At 36.6% G+C, this 22,567-nt stretch overlaps 5 protein-coding genes across 5 annotated transcripts in view; 3 read left to right on the plus strand and 2 right to left on the minus strand.

Moving 5' to 3' along the window:
* Positions 1–22,567, minus strand: part of LOC149651866 (unconventional myosin-Vb-like) — a 419,287-nt gene that overhangs the window by 333,962 nt on the left and 62,758 nt on the right. The gene's annotated exons all lie outside the window — the stretch shown is intronic.
* On the plus strand, positions 5,036–7,747 carry LOC149651876 (uncharacterized). The gene has a single exon (XM_089846983.1). The coding sequence runs from the start codon at positions 5,036–5,038 to the stop codon at positions 7,745–7,747; it is 2,712 nt and encodes a 903-aa protein (XP_089703109.1).
* LOC149651877 (uncharacterized) lies at positions 6,930–10,450 on the plus strand. Its single transcript, XM_089846984.1, has 3 exons — positions 6,930–7,750; positions 8,068–8,379; positions 9,651–10,450. Exons 2-3 carry the CDS (start codon positions 8,068–8,070, stop codon positions 10,335–10,337), a joined length of 999 nt encoding a protein of 332 aa, XP_089703110.1. The 5' UTR covers positions 6,930–7,750; the 3' UTR covers positions 10,338–10,450.
* LOC149651878 (uncharacterized) lies at positions 10,319–11,547 on the plus strand. The gene is made up of 5 exons (XM_089847131.1): positions 10,319–10,505; positions 10,575–10,638; positions 10,708–10,882; positions 10,952–11,068; positions 11,352–11,547. Exons 1-5 carry the CDS (start codon positions 10,389–10,391, stop codon positions 11,386–11,388), a joined length of 510 nt encoding a protein of 169 aa, XP_089703257.1. The 5' UTR covers positions 10,319–10,388; the 3' UTR covers positions 11,389–11,547.
* On the minus strand, positions 13,345–17,317 carry LOC149651879 (cytochrome P450 3A8-like). Its single transcript, XM_089847132.1, has 8 exons — positions 17,207–17,317; positions 17,001–17,100; positions 15,251–15,303; positions 15,110–15,206; positions 14,929–15,048; positions 14,776–14,864; positions 13,531–13,679; positions 13,345–13,458 (listed from the first exon to the last, which is right to left on the minus strand). The coding sequence occupies exons 1-7, from the start codon at positions 17,278–17,280 to the stop codon at positions 13,610–13,612; spliced, it is 603 nt and encodes a 200-aa protein (XP_089703258.1). The 5' UTR covers positions 17,281–17,317; the 3' UTR covers positions 13,345–13,458; positions 13,531–13,609.

Raw genomic sequence — 22,567 nt, forward strand, 5'->3', positions numbered from 1 at the left:
CTATCGTAATGTTTTAAGTAGATTCATAGTCGTTTTATTATCAAATTTACTGAATTTGCAAAAATTCCCAACATATTTTTGAAATAGAGAGTTTCGCTTTCGTCAGGGAGAGGCAGCGTGAATAGCGCCAAAGAATTTAAATGTAAGGAATGGAAAGTTTCCATTGCTTGCTTTTAACTTCTTTGTTTGCATTAGGCAGCCTCTCCCTCTCTCCCGCGCCCCCTAAACGTTCCTGCTTCAAAACTTCTACCTGGGGCCTAACCTCTATTGAGTTCCTTCGTCACTCGTCAGTACGGTCACTCGAATTCGATCAGTTTACTTTTTTTTTTGCAATCGCGGTTATCGGGAGGCCGCAATTTTTTGGTTTTTTAAATCGTGATTACCGATTACGCTCGATTTAATTGGACTTGTGAAGTTTTGACATTGAAATAGGAAGTGTGGAACGTCTGCACATTTGGAGGTGAAACATTAAGTGTAAGTTTGATTTTTGTAATCATTTGTAAGAGTGCATGATTCTTTCAACATTTAGGCTCTCATGGTTAAACGCTTTAGGTAAATGGTCCATAAAGGTTCACTTTTGTACTGCGTACGTTGTTTGAACAGGGAAACGAAAATTAATAGAAACTTTAGGCTTAACTCTAGCTCGTTATGTATGTTCCCTAAACTTATTTTTCCCGAAAAAAATGCAAATATTCATAGCTGCTCTAGTAAATTCATAAAAAACGGAAAGTAGTAAAAGTAAGGGAATTATAATTATTGAGAAAAAAGTTAAAAATCCTTAATATTAATTTGAATACATAGATGGAGGGAGAACCCGAAGGTCTAATCACTCTCAGATTCTTTGTACACCAATTACGAATTACGCTGAGTGACTGGCCCCTCGGGAGAACCAGTTCCATTCATTCACCCAAAATAGCTATCTTCACAGAAAACAAAGTTATGGAATGGAATTCCTACCAGAGCTTTATAAAATCCGCTGAAAAACGGGAAAATAGGGGGGGGGGGTAGTAAAAACAATTTTCGGTACATTTCGTCGTTTAGTTTTAGTCCTTTTCGCATGGGGCATTGACCTCCTCGTCTTATCTCTGTCATCCCCTACCTCAACTGTGGGCAAGAAAGCAGCGCATAGGCACCGCGGTGTTCCCTAAATTTACCCTCGTTTTCACCACGCATGGATCACGGCTGCCTATACTGATTCTCTCTCCCTCTTTCTCTCCTCTCTGTTCCTACAAAAGCAGGGAGAGGAAGAGGTCGCCTATGCTAACATAACTCTAATCTAGCGGGAAGGGGTAGAAAACGGGGGTACGAAATTATTATGTTCCTCTCGACACCTGGAGGATAATTCACCATGCCCAAAGTGACGTCACGAATTCTTTATATTTATATTCTTTGGCGCTATATGTGGGTTTCCATATTCACTACGTAAGAGCTGAACTCGCAGGTGCAAAGAAGACAAATAGATCGCCAAAATTTCCCTGCAGGTGGCTGTACAATAGCAATGTAAAATTTCCATAGAACCGCTCCTTGGGACCAACTCGCGAGATGTTTTAGCCGAGGGGGAAACCACTTGTGAAATCAGGTGTACAAAATTTTTGAAATCACAATTGAAGTCCATAAATTGTTTTTGAAGTCTCTATAAATCGCAAAGTTTAGTTGAAATCTCGGAAGTCTTAGGAAGTCCCTTGGAAATCGCTTGAAGTCATTCGAAGTCTCTCGGAAGTCTCTTGAAGTCATATGAAATCCCTTTGAAATCTCTTGAAGTCTCTCTGAAGTCAAGAGAAGTCATACCAAGTCCCTTTGAAATCTATTGAAGTCCCTTTGAAATCTCTTGAAGTCCCTTTGAAATCTCTTGAAGTCCCTTTGAAATCTCTTGAAGTCCCTTTGAAATCTCTTGAAGTCTCTTCGAAATCTCTTGAAGTCTCTTCGAAATCTCTTGAAGTCTCTTCGAAATCTCTTGAAGTCTCTTCGAAATCTCTTGAAGTCTCTTGGAAATCTCTTGAAGTCTCTCGGAAATCTCTTGAAGTCTCTCGGAAATCTCTTGAAGTCTCTTAGAAGTCATACGAAGTCCGTTGGAAATCTCTTGAAGTCAAATGACGTGCTAGAAAAATCCCTTGAAGTCTATTGAAATTCCATCTTTCATAAGTGGAAATTTCCTTTTCTTCAAATTTTATTTTCGATAGTCTTGATCAGGGCCGGAAATAAGCACAGGACACTGGAATTTTAAAATGTGCCATAATTTTGTTAAAAACTAAGGGGGTCACTGGACAGTTTGACCAATAAAATTTTGGAAGTTTTGATAGCTTGACTATGGAGATGTGTTACTATTGCTGCACACTACAGTGGACAATGTCCTATAAATTTTCCAGTCAAACAGGGGGGGCCCTGATCTTGATCCCTCAATTTTCGGCCGTTTTCGGAGGTGCAATGCTACCAGACTCTTGTGCCAGACACTCTTCCCCAGAATTTTTTCCTTTTTGGACTTATCATTCCGTTTTCAAAGAATATTCGTAAAAACAATATATTTTTGTTTGTGGCGAAGTTTAATTGGCTTAATTTAAACTACTATTTAACTAAATTGGGAACCTTCAAAATACAGCATACAAGCAGCCAATTTAAAAATTGTGTCTTCTAGTTCTCTGAACTATGAATTCGAGTATGAATCAGACATAATCAGTTTCAAAAACCTGAGGGGTCGGACGTTTTGGAAAAAGTGTACGGGATTTCGAAATCCAATTTGATTTCTTCGGATTTCGTTTGATTTCGTCGGATTTCAATTGATTTCGTCGGATTTCAATTGATTTCGTCGGATTTTGTTTGATTTCAAAATTCGATAAAATCTAACGAATTTTGCAATTTTTCCCGTGATTTCCTCGGATTTTTTCCATGATTTCGGCAGATTTTGGGATATTTCAATTGATTTCGTTGGATTTTGTGATTTCTTTTGAGTTAATATTTCGTGAATTTTGTAATGGATTTCGCGATTTCGTTACTGATTTTGTGATTTCTTTACTGATTTTGTGATTTCTCTACTTATTTTGTGATTTATCTACTGATTTTGTGATTTCTTTACTGTTTTGTTATTTCGTTATTGATTTCGGATTTTTTATGAGATTTCTTAAGTTGGATTTCGCGGGTAGCGTACGGGATTTCATGAATGACCGACCCCTTGCAAAAACTACTGCCCAAGCCCTCACTGGCGTGATTGAGTTAGCTATGCCACGACAAAAACTTCTTTCCGTAAATAGCGGCCGATCACCATAGATATAGTAAAACTAACATATCTATGCCGATCACGTGATCATATTTTCCCGCGTGAAATGTCGCAGAATTCTTGAGACATAAGCGCCGATCACGTGATCATATTTTCCCGCGTGAAACGTCGCAGAATTCTTGAGACATAACGCCGATCACGTGATCATATTTTCCCGCGTGAAACGTCGCAGAATTCTTGAGACATAAGCGACGATCAAATGGATCAGTATACTATCCGGGCTTGTATCTGCGCCATATAATTCTGCATAGATAATTGCTTTCGGTTGCTCTGCACCTTAGTACTTAATAGCGAAGTACATAGATATTTTTTAATTATTACAATTTAATGAAGTCTTGAGAAAAAAATAGAAATCGGCTTTAGTCTATAAATTCTATTGAAGTCACTTGAAGTCTTTAAAATATGTTGAAGTCACTAGAAGTCTTTACAAATTCTATTGAAGTCACTAGAAGTCTTTACAAATTCTATTGAAGTCACTAGAAGTCTTTACAAATTCTATTGAAGTCACTTGAAGTCTATAAATTATATTGAAGTCACTTGAAGTCTTCATAAATTGTATTGAAGTCACTTGAAGTCTTTATAAATTGTATTGAAGTCACTTGAAGTCTTTATAAATTATATTGAAGTCACTTGAAGTCTTTATAAATTTTATTGAAGTCATCTGAAATCAAATACAGTTAGTGAAGTCTTTGAAGTCAAATGAAGTCTATGATAGTTCAATTGAAGTCATTTGAAATCTGAAATCAGGTGTACAAAATTTTCTTAGTGGTTTCCCCCTCGGTTTTAGCATTAAACCCGTCTTCTTAACCCCTTTTAGCCTATCTCAATACTTCACTGAAGATTGAAGAATTTGGAAACCCACCTATTCACGCTGCCTCTACCTGAAAAGGCGAGCCTTTCTCTCGGGCAAAAATAAGTTGGGATTTTTACATCATAATTTTTACCCTTTCAAGGACGGATCCTAGTATAGTGTAGAACCAAGTTCTCCATCCATCGAAATCATTACCAAATAGATTAATTATAGATAGTTTTCACACATGGAGGATTCATACCATTTACACCAGGAGGCCGGGCTATCTGGCGGACAAAAACCCGTCTGCTTTTGTCCTCCAGATAGCCCGGCTTCCTGGTGTAAATGGTATGAATCCTCCATGTGTGAAAACTATCTATTCTAGCTTTTTCGCTTTGTGAAAGCTTCGACTGAATCTTGTTGTTTGACGCTTCTCCGAGGGGCCAGTCACTCAGCGTAATCGGTGTAGAAGCATGTACCTTTGACTGTACTAAATCGATTACTCGTAATCTTTAAACGTCCCGCCCTTAACAGTGCTAAAATAATTACGCGTAATCCGTAATCGGTGTACAGGTAATTTGAGAGTGATTAGCCCCTCGCGCTTCTTCTCCATGCCTATATGGGAATTTACAACTAGTGCAACGTACCTATTTCTTTCACATTAGATTTCGTCGAGGGGCTAATCACTCTCGGATTCCCTGTACACCAATTTCGGATTACTCGTAATAATTTTAGCACTGTGAAATGCAGGGATTTTAAAGATTACGCGTAATCACCAGTCACAGGTACAGTGTGTACACCGATTACTCTAAGTGACTGGCCCCTCGGATTTTAAAGTATCATATTTATAACTGATAAATCTATAAGTAGTATACTTCAACCATAGCAAAATATTTAGATAGAAATTTTACATCTCTTATTTTCTATAGACTTCCACCCCTCCCACCGCCCAGTTTTAAAAGGTTTCTGATAAAATGAAGCCCACGAGAAACTGCGCTGTTTGCTTTTCATCTTTCGAGACAATCGAAAATTACATGAAACATTACAAACTCCACCAGAATGTGCCCAATGTTCAATATCCTTGCGGCTTTGATTCATGCGAGCAAACATTTTCAAATTATAACTCTCTAAAAAGCCATTGTCAAAGACAGCATAGAAAAAGACCACACGTTGAAAACGACACAAGAAATATACCTGGCACAAATTTAGCGCATTCTATCCAGTGTTATGTTGGGGATTGCAGTGAAGGTTTTATGAATTTTAAGGGTCTAATGAGACATCTAAAATCTCACATAATGCAAGGCATTGGCGTGGCCTGTCCTTACAAATGCAAAGAACTAAAATACTTCACAATAATATCTTCCTTTACGGCACATATATCACGATATCACAAAGGGGAAATAGAACCCCCCGAAAAGCGTGATCTCACAAAAAGATCTTTATCTTCCCCGGAAAAAATTGCCCAAAACTCCACTGAGTTTAATTTCGACAACAGTGATAATAATGTTTCAAAAATAAATTATAATGAAGAAACCGACTGTACTGATCCTGAAACCCACTTTGCTAGAAATTTAGGGCTTTTTTATTTAAAACTTGAAACGAAAAGGCTAATTCCGGTATCAACCATACAGACCATAATCGAAGAGTTTCAATTTTTAAGAGATATTGAAAATGATTACAATGAAAAAAAATTAAGAGTTAAACTTAATGATATGGCACTTGACGAAAACGTTGTTTCGGAAATTTTGAGAGCAGTAAAAGAAAGCGATTTACTAAAAACAACAAATGACTACAATTTTAAAACTGCATATCGCCGTGACGCATTTAACGAATCACATCTGAACTTTGTATCTCCAGTTAGCGTTTCACTTGGGTACCACGAAGGGAAAAAACTATTTTACCACTATGTCCCTATTAAATCTTCGCTTAAAACATTCATATCTAACCCCGAAGTAGCAAAAACTCTTCAATTTCCAAAGCCCACTTACGAAAAGGGCTCCAATTATGTTCTAAAAGACGTAACAGATGGTAAAGTTTATAGCGATATTTTTGGGTCTTCGGAATTAAATACAATCTACTTAATAGTGTTTCAAGATGGGTTTCAGATAGTTAATCCACTTGGCTCAGCAAAAACCAAAAATAAACTAATTGGGGTGTATTATACGGTCTTAAATCTTCCCCCAGAAAAGAGGTCCAATATCGACCATATTCAATTAATATCTCTTTGCAAGGAATCGGACATGAAAAAAAAGGGTGTGACGAAATTCTTTAGTAAGCTGGTGGATGATCTTAAAGATCTCGAAACAAATGGAATCGAGTTGTCTAACGGAAAACTTGCAAATGTCAAGCTTTTCTGCCTAGTAGGGGATAATCTTGGTTCTCACGAAGTAGGGGGTTTCCAACTCGCGTTTGCCAATGGGAAAATCTGTCGTTTTTGTGAAATTGACCATGTAGATATTGAAAATGATGTTGAAGCCCCAAAAAGATCTGTTGAAAATTACCAATCTGCTGTACTAGAGTTAAACACGGGTGAGAATGACTCTGTAAGAGGAATTAAATTCAATTCCCCATTTCATATTTTGAAAGTCTTTCACGTTTGTAATCCCGGATTACCACCCTGTTTAGCCCATGACCTCTTTGAGGGAATCGTGGCTTACGATCTACGTCTTTTTCTAAATAACTTGATTAAAGTTAAAAAATGGATTACATTACCACACCTAAATTTTCTAATTACCCACTTTAAATACCTTGGAAGTGACGCTAATAGCAAGCCGTGCCCCCAAATAGATACATCAACAAAGCTAACAGGAAATGCATCTCAAAATTGGTGCATGCTTAGGATGCTTTCCATGATTTTGCGGGATTACGTTAAAGATGCATCCGATCCAGTGTGGTCTCTTTATTTACAATTGAAGTTAATTGTCGAATTCATTTGTGGCCCAAAAATATCGAAAGACGATGTATCTATTCTAATTGGGCTGCTAGACCAATACAAATCAGATTTATTAGAGTATTTTCCTAACTATAGACTTAAACCTAAACATCATTACGTCTTTGCACATTATCCAGAGTTAATATTGCAATTTGGTCCGTTAATAAGGGTTTTCACTCTAAGATTCGAAAGCAAAAACGGTTTTTTTAAAAAATTCGCTAGGCAAACAAAGAATTTTGTAAATCCAACGAAATCTCTCGCAGTCAAGCACCAAAAACTCCAAGCCTATTTATCAAGCGGATCATATTTTGGCCCAAATTTGGATTTTAATTTTCACGGGGGTACAAAATTTTCAAGAAAATATTTTGACGATGAGTGTGTTAAAGAAGCAGCGGGAAGGTTTCATCTAAATGAAATAAACAGTATATCTATCCCCAAGCTCTCTTATTTGGGGACAGAGTACGAAGTAGGCCATTTCATTGTCATTCGCAGTACCGAAGATGGCATTGATTTCGGGAAACTTGAGACTTTAATAGTAAAGAACAATGAGATATTTTTCCTAATGCGGAAATTTTCGTCAGTGTTAAATCTCACTCTCTTCGTTTATGAATTGTCTGAACTGAATGAATCGACCATAATACCGATTAAAGATGCCAATGACTACTACCCTTTACGAGGGTACCGATTTAATGGGAAAGAACACGTCTCATTAAAGCACCGAGTACATCACAGTCTTAGAGATGTCTCGTTGTAAAATGTAAGACAGACATTTATGAAGTATTGTGGAATTACAATAATATTTAATAATAATATCATTAGGGTTAGGTACTTGTGTATAAGGAAACAATTTAAATGAAAATAACATAGATTTTAAGCATGCCTCTGAATGCAGTATGGCAAAACAAGTCGTCTAACGTTCTTAACGGTTTTAATATTTTAATAAATGCATTAAATGTGTAATTAACGTCTTTTTTAATGAAAACTATTTAATTGCTATTAGAGTCAATGTAAAAAGGATAATTAGAACATTTAACAGTTTTAAAACTTGTATAGGAAGTAAAAATTTATTTACAGATGGCCAGTAATGAAGCTATGGAAACGGGTGAAGAGGAAACTAAGACTCTCATTGAAAAACATTTGTTACTCGCATTGCCGCAACTGTCAAAAAATCAAACTAGTCTAGCCAAGGTACTCGATTGTATATTAGCGCTAGGAGTTGAAAAACCGTCAGAATTTCACCTTATCAACCAAGATGATATCGACAAATCAATTTTGAAGCCTATTCAAATTAGAAAAATTCAGCAGTACGTAGAAAAAGACACTGGGACAAGTGATGAAACTATATCGAAGATTTCTGACGATCAAGCCAGTGGCTCAGCCAAAAAAGTAAAAATAACCTTTTCTAATTAACTTCCCTAAGTGTTTTCCACCATTAATTAGCAAAACTCTTATACTCCAATCAATTTTATAAAGGCAGTTGAATATAATTTAAAAATAAAGATACAGCATTGACTACCATATCTTGTTCCCTGCCGCTAACTTTAAAATTATCAAATTTATATCAAGCGCAACTGCACATAACCTTTAAAAACAGTAAACAAATAAGGGCCATTTGCAAGAATCACTTCATTTAGAGTTTTTAATTTTTACTTTCTCAAAAGTGGAAAATTTCTTAGATTAAATTTAAACCAGGGATAGATAGACTTTTTTAAGACGGAATGGGTAACAGGGTTATTCGGGTGCGCGTCCTAGTCCACGACCCAATTACCCGTGACGGAGGGGTATGAAAGAAGAGGCGGGTCTTATTTTTGTTATGGCGTTGTATGTATATCCGGGTCAAATAAACGTCGTCTGCCCCTTCGTCTGCCAAGTTGGAATGGGTTCGGATTTTAATTTTTGAAATAACATTGTTTAAAAATGGAAGTTATACAACTTGCAACTGAAAAAGAACGGGGAAGACCCAAGAAAATTAAAAGTGAGTTAGAATTGAGTAAAAGTCTTCATTCCACGAACAGGTTTTAACCAAACACTAAGCTCACAAAACTCCTGACCATTCACTAAGCCTTGGTTAACTTCATCAAATTCGTTTACAAAATCATGAGGATAGTAGAAATGAGTGGCTTAAGAAAGAATTAGGGAACACTTTTCACCTTTACAGATGTACTCCAAATCCAAAACTCCGGCACCAAATTCACTAACTACCTTTTTAATTTGCTATTTAAAACAATTCCCGAATAATTACCGGACCCTCGCATTTAGACGGCTCCATTTTGAACCCCTGTGAAGACGCTTATCTGTACAACCATAGCCCACTCGATCCGCGCTCTATAGCTATAGGGCGAGCAGCTTGCGTCGTGACGCGCGTGATCGAGTGGGCTATGGTACAACGCAAGAGGGGTCGTAGTCATGGCGACAGAGGTAAACAGGAATTACGTATTTTTGGCCCTCCCCGTCAGCAACGTCACCAATACGTAGTTTTTGTGAGCCAATAAGATAATTTAATTTTTTGGTTACGTGTTGAAGGAAGGGACTATTTACTCGTCTATGAGTCGGACTGAAGTAAAGGCCAAACATTGTTTATTCCGTCTTAAAAAAGTCTATCTATCCCTGTTTAAACATTATTGTTTTTAATCTTCATTAAATGGATTTTTTTTCAGGTTTGTCAAACCAGAGCACCAAAATCTAATTGGGTCGAAATGTATAAGATTGATCCAGAAATGTTTCGCAAAAGTGTCAAATGTGCGTTATTAAGTGGGAAAAATCTCAATAAAAAAACCCGAAAAAATGCTGTACAGGATCTCTTGAACGATATTTTAAAAGTTTGCCCAAGACCATTGACAAGCCAGCTTATGGAAATTGCTAAGATGTTATATTGTGCATACCCGGAAGCAATATGCGACAAATACGATGGAGCAATTTTAGGTTGTGGATACTCAAGATTTGGTTATCAATTAAAAACCCGGATAGAAAATATGACCAGGGATAAGGATAACAACATACCAAATGTTAGAAAATCGCAAAAATCCAAGTATGTTAAAAGAGCAGACTGCATCAATTCTCACCCTCAAGTTGAACTATGCGAAAAAGAGAGTGCATTAGCGGCTCAAACCGACCTTAAGGCCCTTTCTCACGAACTCAATCCAGACACAGAAGTAGTGAAAAAGAAGCTTCATGAGAGTTATGTTTTACAAAGGGCTGATTTAAACAACGAGCTCCATGGGAAACAACTTCATGAAAATTGGCCTTTTCTATTTGAAATCTATGGCATTTACTTGCATAACCAGTTATTGCTCCAGAAAGATATAGGAAGTCTCTTCGCGAAATTTTTCATGGAAAATGGATAGAAGATATTGGGTTTTTTTTCTCGAATAAAAACCAAGGAAATCAGAGAAATCATGAAAAAATATGATAGCAAATTTTCATTCGATAGTCAAAATTCTGTAGCCTGCATCATCCAATTACTTCTGACACATTTTAAAGAAGACCAGCAATGCCTTTTTCCTTGCTACGAGGTACTATTTTATCTTATTGTCGGAAATGATTGTAGACACTTTTCTGTATATTGTTTTCATATTTTATAGCCAGGAACTGATCTGAATTCTATTCAAAAGAAAATTAAAGCCCATCCATGTCTGGTGATATCTGGTTCGTTTTAACTCCATGTTTTTTAATGGTTTTTTCCTCGTTCAACATATTAATTGTTTTTTTTTACAGGGAGAGACATATTTACGGCTGACAACTTCATGGTTGCATTAGATAACCATATTGTGAATGACCATGTGAAAGGAGAACATCTGATGGATGCTTTGGGAGCGCTCTTAGGGACGTATTACATGGTTAATGTTAGCTATCCACCTGACTGCGCTTGCTTTTTGGAGTTTTTTCAACGGTAATGTCCTATACTCTACCGAAAAATAATACCCCTTATTTACAAAAATATTTTTGTTTTTGAAAATAGTTGTGCGGCCAAAATTAACCCACAAGAGGCGCAGGCAAGAAAAAAACCACCACCAATAAACCAAAAGGTTTTGGCTCTAATCAACAAGCTAGGAAACTATGAATGGTCAAGCGAAAGGTAATATGTATTTCCAAAACTGAGCGCCAAATTACGACTAATTCAAAAATGTTTTTTTATAATTGTTAATCGCTTTTTACAAATTTAGAGAGTTTTAAATATTTATGAAAGGGTTTATATAATATAAAACTGAAGAAACATTTTCACCATGCATTTTCGAAATACACTATTTATTTGAAATAAAATAATTTTGAATTATGTCCTATTTGACGTCTCACAACTTAAGAGAAATAATTAGGAAAATGTTTTCCTACTTGATCTAACTTTTATTTTATCATTTTAGTGATATCAACATAATTGATAATTTGGAGGAAGACTAACCCTCGCCGATTTTTAATACGTTTAATAACTTTTAAAATTCAAAATAAACCATTTGTTATTCAATTGCTTTTCAAATTTCTTCCTGACTTATACAAAACAACTGTTTAAATTATGGTAAAATCTCGAAAATTAAAGGCCCTACTATTTTCAAATTTACAAGTTACTCCCAAGAAAACAGCGAGCTTTAGGGAAATGAAGGAAGGGTATGGGGTAATAAAAACTACAATTGTAGTAAAATATATTGTTCAAGCTAATATAAAAAACTGCAACGAAAAGAAATATTATAAGAGCTTGGTGTGAACAAAACAGCAAACTTCATAAAATTAACATGGTTAAACGTTCAAGATAACAGCAACGTTTGTTAAATAAAGAGTTGAGGTTGTCTTACAGAAAACCCAACAATTTGTAACAAAAACAGTAAGCTTTGTTAAAATATACGGTTAAAATTGATGTCTTATGTACATCAATTAATATTAAAATTTATGGTTTAAGCGCCATCTTTTTAACAGCAACCAATAATATAATTTACAGTTTAAGTGGTGTTTTAAAAACAGCAAGCAATTTTGAAATTTACGGTTTTGGTTGCTGCCAAAACCACAACAACAACACTAATAACATTGCCTATTAATGTTTTTTTTTACAGTGGCTTCTGTGGTTTTTTAAACCTTAAGTGCTATTATTTTTACTGCTAGCATAACTGTAATAGTGATAGTTAACTAAACACTTAAATAAACATTTACTACGTAGTGAAAAAAACTGCCAGTGTACTTAGTTAAATTAACAGCAACCTGCTGGCATCAGGTGCTGCCAGTAGGTTGCTGTAATTTTGAAAGCAAGATTTTTCTGTGTGTAAACTGATACAGCCTGAAGAATAGTGCAATATTTAAGTGTACTTTAAAAACACGATCCGTTAGTAGGTCACATTACTGACTAAATGATCACAGAAAAAGGTAGTTTTCGAAAACATCGAATATAACTGTATTGTTAAGCAATACTCGAAACTGAAGACAAACACTGCTATTTCCCAAAATAGCAGCCGCTATTTCTAAAACAGCGGCCGCTATTTCTAAAACAGCAGCCGCGATTTCTAAAACAGCAGTTTTGAACAACTCCGCTGTTTTTTTGGAATCGCGGCTGCTATTTCGAGAACTGCTCTACCAGGAACTGCTCATACGAGGTACACCCCTAATGTCTCCCTTCTCTCTTATTCCCTTCTGATTGTAGGAATTGATAATCGTTAAGAGGTGAAAACATGTCAATGAAAATGTTGTCCATTTTAAAGCGCCGGAAGAGTGGGGCTCTCATTTCAAAAATATCAGCCATTTCAGCACTCGGTGTCGAGTTCCTTTCTGAGGGGTTAATCACTCTCGGATTACCAGTAGGCCTACAACTTTTACGGTCGGTTACTAGTAATCATTCTAGCGCTGTCTAGGGTATGGCTTTTGAAGCTTACATGTAATCTCATTAGTACAGTCATGATACAATCAAAGCTACGGCGTGTACATAGATTACGTGTAATCTCATTAGTACAGTCATGATACAATCAAAGCTACGGCGTGTACATAGATTACGTGTAATCTCATTAGTACAGTCATGATACGGTCAAAGCTACAGTGTGTACAAAGATTGCGCGTAATCTCATTAGTACAGTCATGATACAATCAAAGCTACGGCGTGTACATAGATTACGTGTAATCTCATTAGTATAGTCATGATACGGTCAAAGCTACAGTGTGTACAAAGTTTACGTGTAATCTCATTAGTACAGCCATGATACGGCCAAAGCGATAGCGTGCACACCGATTACACTATGTGCTGGGAAAGGAACTCTAACCAAGAACCCTACAGACCTGTTATTTTCGCAACTTACAAAAATCACAAACGTTCTATAATTTATACTCTTAGGATAGATTTGCTGAAATTTTAAAAAGGAAGGTACTAGTTTACAATTACCTCGTTGTTGGCTTGTCTTCTTTTGACAATTTCTAGTGTGGTATCTTTGAAAAAGTTCATTGTATCCATCGGGAAGAATGACATGCCAAGCTTGCGGGCAAATTTAGGAGCCAACACTTCATGAAAACGAAAAAAAAAAATTCAATTTTACCCATAAGATATGGGTTTACTGATGAAGAAGATCTTACAAGGTAAAATTAGTTTCCAGCTAAGTTCAGCGCCGAACACTTTCTTAGCGTGGCCCACGAATTTATTGTCAGGATCATTTTATAATGAGTCTAATTTTGTCCCAAATGCGACGTTGGCGATAACATCCAATGTGTAACATCCATAAATCCTGAGACAAAATAAGTAAATATTATTCTCGTGGCACCAGAAAAACGCTGTCTGTCATGGGTTATTTTCATTGGGAAGCCTTCATATGAGCAGTTCCCTTCTGAGCGGATTTCATAATAGCGGTCTTCATAACAACAGTTCTCTAAATAGCGGTTCCCGAAATGGTAGTTTACCCATTACAGCAATTACCGATACAGCGGTTCTCGTAAACGCGGCGTACCGTTACAGCAGTTCTCTAAAGAGCGGAAAAACAGAAATGCCAAAAACTATAGTTGTTTATCACGGTGTAAGCTGGCTCAGCTGGGTTATATGAACTCGAAAAGAACTAGGTCAGATAAGGATAATTTGGTTAGGTTAAAGTTGATTATTTCAACTAAATAGTATTAGGCCAGGTTAGGTTAGGTTTTTTTTCGATTGGTTAGACTTAGGTTAGTAATATTTTGGAATTGGTGTAACAATCTTACGCCTTTTCCAAAAAATTACTGTTTACAATTATCTACTTCTGAAATAAAATAACCTTTCTCGAATTATAATATGCCTTTTCCATAAAATTACTGTTTACAATTATCCACTTCCGAAATATAATAACCTTTCTCGAATTATAATATGCCTTTTCCAAAAAATTACTGTTTACAATTATCTACTTCCGAAATAAAATAACCTTTCTCGAATTATAATATGCCTTTTCCAAAAAAAATACTGTTTACAATTATCTACTTCCGAAATAAAATAACCTTTCCCGAATTATTTTTCTATCCTGGTATGAGAATTGTAAACTGATACAGCCTGAAGAACAGTACAATAATTAAGTGTACTTCAAAAACTCGATCCGTTGGTAGGTCATATTCCTGATTAAATGATCACGGAAAAGGTAGTATTTGAAACCAACGAATACAACTGTATTGTTAAGACAAGCTCGAAATTCAAGACAAACACTGCTATTTCCCAAAATAGCAGCCGCTATTTTAAAACAGCAGCAGCTATTTCTAAAACAGCAGTTTTGAAAAACTCCGCTGTTTTTTTGGAATCGCGGTTGCTATTTCGAGAACTGCTCTACAGGGAACTGCTCATATGAGGTACACCCATTTTCATTTTACCGTTTACAATCGACTGGTTCACCGTTTTTCGAATATTTGTCAAAGTTCTCTACGGATAACTTTGCGCAGTCGGAAACAAGAGGCATCATCTTATCAGACAAATGAATTCCGTGAGATATAATTCCTAGTATTTTTTTTCGATTTGAGGAGTACCTTCTTTAATCTCCCCGATGTAAATGCCGGAGTCATCGTGTTACGTATGTTTCTCCATTTATGATCACCAGCAACTATCGAAACCATGTTGTCAACAAATGGATCACCAGCATTAAAAACCTTTTTATTCAATTGAAAAATTAGACCAACTAATGTCTGCTTCTTGTTAAACTTAACTCACCCTTCTGGTGGAAAAGCTTGAAAAATCTTTCACTAATATAGATTTCAACAATTCTGGATCAGCAATGTAGATAACTGGGTTGACGCCAGCATATGTGCTATAAAATTACGGTAATGAAATACCAATTAATGTAAATCTTACCCAAAAACCCGACCATATTTTTCATATAGCTCTTTGTCAGTTTCATGGAAAAGCTAAATCATAAATTATTTTTAATAAGATTTATTTTGTCTCCACATGACAACCATTTGGACATTGGACCATCAAAGAATTTCCCTTAAAAATTTGTTTTTCCCATTTCTAAAATTGTTTAAAATGGGATCAAGTTGATCAAGCCCTATCTGATAACAATTTTTATTAAATGTTATATCATCTCACTAAAATCCCTTTTACACCTGAAATTGATAAGTGGATTCTGATACTATGTATGAGAATAAAAATTATATTTGCTCCGTTTTGGATCCAGATAAGACCTTTCTATTATGAAATTATTTCATTTAACATAACATAGAAATCTTAAAGGGAGAGTCAACAGAAAAATCAAGTGTTTTTTATCGATTCTTCTACTAATTATAAGTGAAAACATCCAGGAAATAACTTCGAACGATTTTAAAATTCAAATTAGGTTGAAGGGAATTTTGTAAACAGGAAGGCAGGGGGTTATGCGTTTGGTCGGAGGTGCTTATTTCAAATTTTCCATAAAATCACAACGTAATGCAAATTTTAAAATCATTCGGAGATATTTCCTGAATGTTTCACTAGGCAGACTGGTCTTATAATTAGTAAAATAAACGATTAAAATTGTTTGATTTTCCTTCTCACCCTCCCTTTAACTTATCTAACTTTAAGCGATAGCTCATAATTAATCTCGTCATCCATTAGGTTTTGATAAACGGAATTGCCATATTTAACCTTCAAAAGTTGATTCTGATGTTGGAATACCCATCCAAATATTATAAATGTGAAAATAACCCGGTCTGTCTGTATGTCTGTCACGTTTTCATGGCGAAAACGCTGATTTACTTCAATCCTGTAGAAGAACATTGGCTACTTTGTTTCTACCCACATCGTATGATGTACATCTACGAAGAGGGTATTAGATTGCACTGCCCTGTTGGCGTACTGTCAGAGCAGTGGCAGTATAAAATTTTTCGTTCGTCATTGAAGGGATAGTGAATGGGCGAGGATTGTGGTGAGGTAATCTTTTTCGTTCGTGTATTTTAAAATGATAGGGATTATAATAGTGAGTTTAAGCATTGCATTTAATTGTACTAGTATGGTTAATTGTGTTAATTTGAGAGGGAGGATTATGGTATTGACTTAATTTAAATGGGAGGTTTCCCACTCCATTTAAAATTTCTGTCAGCCGTCGACAATAAGAATTTCATGCTTTCAATCCCGCTCCTCTTTTTCAACATTCAAAGAAATCGAGGGGAATATTAAGAGCAAAAGCAAGTATACACTGACGTTATTTTTAGAAGGGTCTTAAGGCAGTGTTTACTACGATCCCAGAAGTTACGTGTATTTCTCCGGAACTAGAGACGAATTTTAAAAGCGTAAGAAACTACATATTAGCTTCTGTCCCCGGGATATTAAAATTAAAATATAAATAAATTTATTGAAGTAAGGATTACAGGTAACCATATATGTACCGCTTTAACCCTTTTGGTATACCGCTTTAGCGCTAAAGATTTGTAGCTCGTTACTGGCACTTGGTTCATTTAAGTAAATATACTATGTAACAAATCTGTTATAAAACGCAAATTAAAAAATTGGGATTTCTCAAACAATATTACATTTTTGCATAAAATTCAGATGATGGTCCTTCGGGAAACCACTCTAATATGAAAATAAATACCCAGTAGGTTCTGCATAATTAAACGTAACTAGCCTTTCCGGTTAAAAGTCCAACAGCGTTTCCTAAAAGTGGTACAGGAGAATCTGAAGGTATGGATTTTCCAACCCAATAGTGGTTCCTTTTGAAGTATATCCTGAGAATATCGTTATGAAAAAATTAAAATCTCCTTAACTCATTGCAAAATTAAAATTGTTTACGGTATTTTCAACAAAAATGAAAATAGTAATTATGTAGCTTACCAATAGCCTCCCAAAAACACGCAAATGAATGCTATTAACGCCCCGGTTACTTCTAATCCTTCGTAAAAACCCATTTTGACAACCAATACCAATCCACAGTGTCAAGTGAAATCTAAACTCCAATTGATAGTACGTATGAATGGCCATAGGAAAACATGTTGGGAGTTACCATGCTTGTAAAAGTTTGGCTGATTATTGAGGGTTGTTCCTTAGACTAAAAAAAAATTTTTCAGACGGGGGGCCACTTTCAGAGTCCGCCATCTTGGCCGCCATCTTGGAAAATGGCCGCCGGTATAATTATCGAAATATCTCAGCAACCGCTTGTCCAAATTAAACGTTCTTGGGTTTTAAATGCTCAGAAATATATTGTGCATGTTATAAAATTTCAAAACCGAAAGTTTCTAAGCCGGTATAAAAATATTAGGCCAGAAACTGAAAAAAGTAGGTAAAAAACAAACATTTTTCTAATTATCTTCCAAGCTTTTCAGATTTTCTGTTAGATTTTGGCTTAACTATAAGTAGAGGAGCAAGGGTAAACTGTTAGGAAGACACCATTTGATGCGCAGTAAAAACTAAACTAAAAGTAAAACATACACGAAAGAGAAAACCGAGGGGCAATTCACTTCGTTGCAGGGTGCGTCGTTAAACGGGATTTAAGGAATCTAAACATCTAAACATGTTTAAATCAATGCACTATGGAAGGCAGGGATAAACATTCTTATTCGATTTAATCAGGTCGGGGTGCGTTCTTAAACAAGGAAGTGAACTGCCCCTCGGAGAAAACAAAACTAAAAGTTTAGAAACATATCGTTGTACTGCGCTCTGCGTTGTATTTTGCGAATGTTAGAATATTCTTGAAAGTTAAACGTACGTACTAAAATTTTTATTCCGAGTTCTTTAGGGTGTTTTACAACAGCAGAGATCGTATAAATTATATTTGACAGTCCACTAGTATTTCCTAAATAAAAATCCCCAACTTTTACAATCGTTAACTTATTCTTTATCAAGGATTCTTCCGAATATGAAAGGTAAGCATTTTTATTATCGCCATTTAATTGTTTTGTTGTTGGTGACAGGGAAAAATAGCCTACGGTTTAAGTCCTTAAATGATAGTACAAAGTAGCTCATTGTATAGCCTACGTGAATAAAAATAATTATACATTACACAGTTCAATGTCTCTAAATTAGCATATACCTAGCTAGATACATGAGATGCAGAGTTTAATCATGCTAGATAGTGTACCATAACCTCCACCCCCCAAGAAAAATGACAAATTATTTATACTTGGTAGCCTATTATACTGTATGATAACATATATATATATATATATATATATATATATATATATATATATATATTATGCTTCCATTTACTGTAGATTCAGAGAATTGAAGTTATGGACTACAATTTGTGCATTATTTGCCAAAAAAGCACTACAGCAACTCTTCGTTGCCCCAGTTTAGATTCCCGAACCTCTGGTTCTACGGAGGCCTACCAAGCCTTTCTTGATGACTGGGAAAGATTTCGCAACGCTGATGTTTCAGTAAACATAAGCTTACCCCTATCAGACGCTACTGTAAATAACTTATTAATTAAGGAAGTTAAATGGCATAAGAATTGTCGCCGTGAAATTCGTGAAGATAAATTTTTGCGCAAACAGAAGTTACAGAATGATACGTCTAAGATTAATGAGACTGCGGCTGATCAGATTCAAACACTCACAACTAGTTCTAGGAGAACCTCCACGAGAACAGGAGCAATCCCAAAAGTTTCGGACACCTGCTTGTTCTGTAACAAACCAGGAGAAGGTCGAAATACACTCCACTCATTTCAAAAGGTTGAACTTACCGAAGAGCTTCGGAAAAAAGCAATTTTAGTTCAAGATGACAATGTACTAGCTCAACTTTCGGTTGGAGATGTGGTTGCTAATGAGTTGAAGTATCACAGAAACTGCTATTTACTATTCAATCGCAAGTTTACGAAATCAGAAACAAAAGCTGAAGATGTTTCTCCTGAAAGAAGCAAAATTTTAGAGGAAATCCTCGGGCTAATTGAAGAAGATCTCGCAGCAGGTAGATTGTATTTTACTTTGAAATCGCTTTACGAAGAGTTGCATAGAAAGGCACAGTTAGCCGATATTCCAACTATGAATAGAACAATGTTTAAAATGGCAGTTTTGGAAAGGTTTCATCCTATTCTAAAAGAGGAGAAAGGATTTCGAAACGAGGTGGTACTTGTCTGTTCTACAGCCATGAAGGATTTAGTTCAGTCTTCATTGGTGGAGAAGGATCCCTCCGAGGATTACCGAATACTTTCCAAAGCAGCAATAATCATTCGTCGAGACATGGCCAAAAGCAGCTTCAACTTTCTGAAGGACGGATTCCACGCTCATTGCCAGAAGGATTCAATTGCTAGCTCCCTGAAGTACATAATAGGTTTAATCATGTATGGTCCTTCCCACGAAGTAGATTTCGAGAAAGAACAAGCTACGCTATCTATTGCCCAGTTGATATATTTCAATAGCCACATGCGTAAAAGATTCGAAACTCCCTTGCCTACATATCTCGGCCTTCTGGTGCACTCTAAGTTTCGAGATGCTTTTCTTGTTGAAGAGTTACACCGTCTTGGTTTGTCAATTAACTATAACCGTGTGAAGTATATCGAGCTCAAGTTGGGTGATGCAGTAGTACAAAATTGCTACTCTGAACAACTCGTGTGTCCTACAGAAATGCGAATCGGTCTATTTACTGTTGGAGCTGTTGATAATATCGATCACAATCCATCAGCAAGAACTGCAAAGGGCTCGTTTCATGGAACTGCGATCTCTCTTTTTCAAGCAAGGCAGCACGAGGATGATGGTGATAAACGAGTTTTCACTATACAGCCTAAAGCCCCGGGCAAGCTTAAGCTTCCCGACGATTTTACAACATTACCTCAGCTAGTAAATGCAAATTTGAAGACAGTTCCACGAATTCTAGAAATTGAAACTCTGGACAAAGATGTGGGTCTCATTTTGCGAGAAAATTCAAAAGAAGAGGAGTGGGCTCGGTCAGTCCATTCACAGATTGACCAATATCCGGAATTAGAAGATTCCGATGTCAAATCAACTTGGTCTTCATTCCACGCCAGAGACCAACAAGAAATGGTGCCCTGCATCAGCGGTCTTTTCCCTCTGTTTAAAGAATCTTCGAATAATCCCAAAATGATCCTACATGCAATGGAACTGATAAAGAAATCTGTACAATATTGCAATTCAAATCAAATTCCAGTTGTCGCTGGAGATCAGCCCATTTACGCAATAATGAAGAAGCTACAATGGACTCACGAATCTGTAAAAGATGTTGTAGTGATGTTGGGTGGCTTTCACACAGAGAAGCACATTATAAAGGCAATTGGAGATATATTGAGGGGGTCAGGATGGACTGAGGCTCTCGTTAAAGCAGGTGTTGCTTCTTCAGGAACAGCAGATGGTATTCAGAACGCCGTTCATGTCACGAAAGCCAGGTATGCTCATCAGGTTACATATGTGACCATGCAGATTCTCCTAAAGGAGGCATACCAAGAGACATCAAGTGCATTAACAATGGATGACTGGCTCAAAAAGGGATGTGAACACCCAACCTTTGCCTACTGGAATTTTGTCCGATACTGCGAAGCTCTTGTACTGACGTTCGTACGTGCTCATCGCCAGGGAAACTTTGATTTGTATGTCGAGAGCTTGCAGAAAATCGGAGAGCTTTTCTTTGCGTTAGATCACTACCACTACGCCAGATGGGTTCCAGTTCACGTGGAAGACATGAAGAGATTGCCAACGTCGATTCTTAAGGAGTTCAAAGATGGAAAGTTTGTTGTTAACAGAACAAACAATCGATTCTCTTCCATTGCAATCGACCAAGGTCATGAACAGTTAAATAAGACCATTAAAGGAGACGGAGGTATTATTGGCTTGACTGAAGATTCGTCTTCTCTCTTAAACTGGTCGGTCTGTGGTCCTGAAGTTTCAAAAATAGTCAGGGAATTCAGGTCAGCTTCAAAAATAGAGGAACATGATGAATCAGATTTCTTTCACCATGACGAAAGGGTAAAACGACAAGGGGATTTTCTCTCAGATGTTAAGAATATGACCGACGTCATCAGGTCTCAGGGAAATCCGTTTTTTGAAGTTGGAAACGACCTTATTAACCTTGAAGGTGAAATTAGCGAAGACAAGAAATCTGTTATTCTTATTCAGGAAAGAGGAAAAGAGCAGTATGAAAAGTTTGTAAGTGACGTCCTCCTCAATCGTACAACGCCATTTGATACTCCTATCTCCAAAAACAACTTCCGTCTCTTCAAAGCACCCAAACGCGCACGACAAAAACCGAAAAAAATTGCAGTTGTTGAGAGCAAATTTTTCAGTTCTCGGCAAAATGTATATAGCCATGAATTCAAGAAACGGTAACATAGACGATTTTTTTTCTCATGAAATTCTCAAATTCCCACCTTCAATCGCAGAAAGTGAAGAAAAGATGTATCATTCAATAAAATCTGATGTCCTCACTTGTTATCAGCAAGAGTTAGATGCCATAGAAACAATCGATGAGAATACTTATGCACTTTCAAGTTATGATGTGCTTATCATGGATGGTGGAGCTGTCATCCACTCCGTGATTCCTCATGCAGGAGTAAAAACATTTGAAGACTATTTTAGGACTTGTTTTTTGAAGCTGATAGAGACGGAGTTGAGAAAGACTCAGAGATTAGACATTGTTTGGGACTCTTATTGGGATGCTTCAATAAAGGGAGAGACAAGATGCGACAGAGGCAGTGGTGTTCGAATTAAGGTAGCTCCTAATGTGCGGCTGCCTAAGAACTGGTCAACGTTTCTTCGTCACCCACAAAACAAGACAGAACTATTTAAGTATTTATCGGACGCAACTATCACCAATTTTACGATCCCAAATTGTGATTTTTATATCACGAGTGGAGACAGTGTGCGACACGTTGGACCAGGGAGTGAGATGAAGGGAAGTATCGACCACGAAGAAGCTGACACCAAGATTGTTGTACACGTAATGCATGCTTTGGCAGAAGGGTCAAAAACGGTTCTTGTGAAAACTGTAGATTCGGACATTGTGACAATTTTAATTCACCACTACATCCATTTCATCAACATATCGGAAAATGCTACCATTTCTGTTGCTTTCGGAACTAAGAAGAACGCAAGACTGATTGACATAGGGCAATTAAGCAAGGCACTCGGATTACATCGAAGCATCGCCCTTCCACTTTGGGTAACTCTTACTGGGTGTGACTCCACGTCATCTTTTAGAGGTCGATCAAAGAGAACAGCTTACAATTCCTGGAAAAAATGTCCAGAA

This window comes from Phalangium opilio, unplaced genomic scaffold (genome assembly GCF_054372755.1).
Source record: "Phalangium opilio isolate 3A_F unplaced genomic scaffold, DU_Popi_V2 ptg000082l_1, whole genome shotgun sequence".
Taxonomy (NCBI): Eukaryota; Metazoa; Arthropoda; class Arachnida; order Opiliones; family Phalangiidae; genus Phalangium; species Phalangium opilio.

Coding starts and splice junctions, on each gene's coding strand:
- LOC149651877 (XM_089846984.1), top strand. CDS start 8,068: ATGGCCAGTAATGAAGCTATGGAAACGGGTGAAGAGGAAACTAAGACT. Junction 8,380..9,650: donor CCAGTGGCTCAGCCAAAAAA/GTAAAAATAACC, acceptor ATTTTTTTTCAG/GTTTGTCAAACCAGAGCACC.
- LOC149651878 (XM_089847131.1), top strand. CDS start 10,389: ATGAAAAAATATGATAGCAAATTTTCATTCGATAGTCAAAATTCTGTA. Junction 10,639..10,707: donor TCCATGTCTGGTGATATCTG/GTTCGTTTTAAC, acceptor TTTTTTTTACAG/GGAGAGACATATTTACGGCT. Junction 10,883..10,951: donor TTTTTGGAGTTTTTTCAACG/GTAATGTCCTAT, acceptor TTTTGAAAATAG/TTGTGCGGCCAAAATTAACC.
- LOC149651879 (XM_089847132.1), bottom strand. CDS start 17,280: ATGGGTTTTTACGAAGGATTAGAAGTAACCGGGGCGTTAATAGCATTC. Junction 15,207..15,250: donor AAATATGGTCGGGTTTTTGG/GTAAGATTTACA, acceptor GTAATTTTATAG/CACATATGCTGGCGTCAACC. Junction 14,865..14,928: donor CATCGGGGAGATTAAAGAAG/GTACTCCTCAAA, acceptor TTGTCTGATAAG/ATGATGCCTCTTGTTTCCGA.
- LOC149651876 (XM_089846983.1), top strand. CDS start 5,036: ATGAAGCCCACGAGAAACTGCGCTGTTTGCTTTTCATCTTTCGAGACA.